The sequence below is a fragment of the Desmodus rotundus genome, chromosome 12 (genome assembly GCF_022682495.2).
Source record: "Desmodus rotundus isolate HL8 chromosome 12, HLdesRot8A.1, whole genome shotgun sequence".
Lineage (NCBI taxonomy): Eukaryota > Metazoa > Chordata > Mammalia > Chiroptera > Phyllostomidae > Desmodus > Desmodus rotundus.
Window position 1 is genome coordinate 37,194,322 of NC_071398.1, and position 2,905 is coordinate 37,197,226.

Genomic DNA, 2,905 nt, shown 5'->3' on the forward strand with positions numbered 1-2,905 from the left:
TAGATTGCAGGGTTGGTCCCATGAGATTGATGTTTCTCTCTCACATCCATGTTTCTCTTTCTCTCTCTCTCCCTCCCCTCCACTCTCTCTAAAATCAATAAGCATATCCTTGGGTGAGGATTAAAATAAAGAAATAAAAACAAAGAATCTTTAAGATCTGGTGGCAGGTCACAAAATCACGGTCATTGAGAAGTTTTGGTGAATGCAGATGTCTGAGTGTCCTGCAGTGACTGTCGTGGGATTTGAAAACGTCTGTGTTTTCTTCTCATGACGAAGCCAGAGACTGCTGTGGTCCCGTGGTCCGTTCCCCCCTCCCAACCCCCCCTCCCCCTACAGTTTCCCTGCCCCATGACCCGAGGACATGCTAAATTTCAGTTACATCGGCAGTTCTTAAACTCTATCCTCTCTCTTTTTTTTTTTAGTTTACAGTGAAAGAGAGTTTATTTGTGAAGCAGTGGGACAGAGAGAAGGCTAATCCACAGGCAGAGCAGCCAAACTTGACCTGCTTAAAAATCACTGAGGACCCCAAAGAGCTTTTGTATATGTGGGTTCTAATATTAATATTGACCAACTGAGCTATATTGTACACCTGAAATGAATATATTATTGTATGTCAACTATAATTTTAAAATAAAATTAAATTAAGAAAACTGAGAAGTTTTAAAACACAATACACATGCATATGTTCCATTAGCCAGCAGGGTGGTGATGTTATCACAGGTCGGATGGGCTTTGGACGGTTAAAACAACAAACACATACTAGTATTGTTAGGAAATAGTTTTGACCTCATTAACCCCTGAGAAAGGTCTTGAGGGCTCCCAAGCATTCCCAAACTACATTTTGAGGACTGGTAAGTCAAAGGAGAGTAAAAGCAAAGGTGTCATTGTTTTTTCCATCTAAGTTCCTTCACACAACTGCTGAATTCCATGCACCACTCAGGTTCGGAAGCCCCACTGGAATCGTGGTGGATGAGGGCTCATAGCTCACTTACGGCCCCTCCCCTACTCTCAGAATGGCCGTAGAACTATTTCTAGTTTCTCTTTTTATACACCTTTGTGTTTTGAGAGATAGTCTCCTACTTCCCTATTTTCTATCCCACTCTTTGGAGTGAAGACTCTTGTGGTGCCGAGCAGAGCACATTCTTTGGGACAAGATGGCCTGTGTGTAGATCTAGCATGAGCGTAGCTCACTGTGCCGCAGCGCCCCGTCTGTGAAATGCAGGTAAGAGTAGTAACAACCTCAAAGGGTTATTGTGGAGATTAAGTAAGGTAGGAGCCATAAACCTCTTAGCAGAGTGCCTAAACAGAGGCAGATACCACACACATCCCTTCCAATTATTTATTGTACCTAAGACATCTGGTCTGTCCAGTTTGTAAGATAAGGCTGTGGTGAGCCTACTTTTCAAAGTCATTTTTACATTATTCAAATCTTTATTATGGTGAAGTATGACACACACACAGAAAAGTGCCTGAAATATAAATGTCCTACCTAATGAATTATGACAAAGGGAACACATGTGTGTCACCACCCCCGAGGTTAAGAAACAAATCTTCCCAGCTTCCCACAGGCCCCTGCTGCCTCCTGCCAGGCACTACTTTCTCCCCGTGAAGGTCCCCACTTTACTGACTTTTACCCGATTTAGGTTTAAGTATGCCTCCCTATATACAGGGGTTTTGTTTTGCCTACTTTCCACGTGATGTAAACAATTATATAGTGTGAACTCTTGTGCTTGGCTTCTTTCTCTCAACATTATGATTGTGAAATTCATCTGGGATGGGTGTAGAAATGCAGTCCATTCCTCCCCATTGCCGAGTAGTATTACATTGTGGGAGTACACTGCAATTGACTTATATACCAGCTGGGAATTTGAATTGTTTCCATTTTTGTCTCTTCAAATAATATTGAGCATATCATTCTAGTACATAGTTTGTCTTAGTACATTCACAACATAAGGTGAACATGTATACACATTTCTCTTGGATGCGAAGGCAGGAGTAGAATGGCCTGATCATAGAGTGTGTGTGTGTTTATGTTTACTAGATACTACCAAAAAGTTTTCCAAAGTGATTGTAATAATTTCTTCTCTTCCCTCCAGCCATGTTTGGGCATTTCCATTGCTTCACATCCTCACCAACACGTGGCCATATCAGGTGTTCTAATTTTAACCATCGCACTGGATGTGTAGTGGTAGCTCATTGTAGTTTTAGTTTGCATTTCCCTCATGAGTAATAGAACTGAACACCTTTTCATCTGCACGTTGGCCTTTTGGATATCCTTTTTCCTTATGTGCTTGTTCAAGTGTCTTGCTCAACTTTCTACTGGGTTGTCCTTTTTTAAAAAATTTTGTTTATTTACTTTTAGAGGGGGGGGAGAGAGAAAAAGAGGGAGAGAAACATCAATGTGTGAGAAATACATCAATCGGTTGCTTCTCCCACGTCCCCATCTGGGGACCTGGCCATCAACCCAGGCATGTGCCCTGACTGGGAATCAAACCAGCAACCTTTTGGTTTGCAGGCCAGCACTCAATCCACTGAGCCACACCAGCCAGGGCAGGTTGTCCATTTTTTTTAAATGGACTTATTCTTTATGTATTCTGGACACCAGCCATTTGTTAGTTGTATGTACTATATATATCTTCTACTCAGTGGCTTGCCTTTTCACTCTCTTAATGGCACTTTTTAGTGCACAGAAGGTCTTAACTTTAAAAGGTGAAAGATTTATACCATCTAAAGAGAAACCAGAGAACAAACTAGAGAAGGTCTTAACTTTAGTGTAGTCCAATTTCTCAATCTTTTCCTTAAGGATAGTTACTCTTACATCTTATTTAAGAAATATTTCCATACCTCTGAAATATGCTGATACTCTCTTATGTTATTTTCCAAAAACATTATCATTTTTGCATTA

The 2,905-nt window shown here is 41.0% G+C and overlaps 1 protein-coding gene across 1 annotated transcript in view; it reads left to right on the forward strand.

Moving 5' to 3' along the window:
* ACP7 (acid phosphatase 7, tartrate resistant (putative)) overlaps window positions 1-1,023 on the forward strand; it is a 7,397-nt gene extending 6,374 nt beyond the window's left edge. Inside the window, exon 4 of the mRNA XM_053915102.1 lies at window positions 1,013-1,023. Within this exon, the coding sequence (XP_053771077.1) occupies window positions 1,013-1,023 (11 nt within the window). The remainder of the gene's footprint in view (window positions 1-1,012) is intronic.
* Window positions 1,024-2,905: the final 1,882 nt, after the last annotated feature.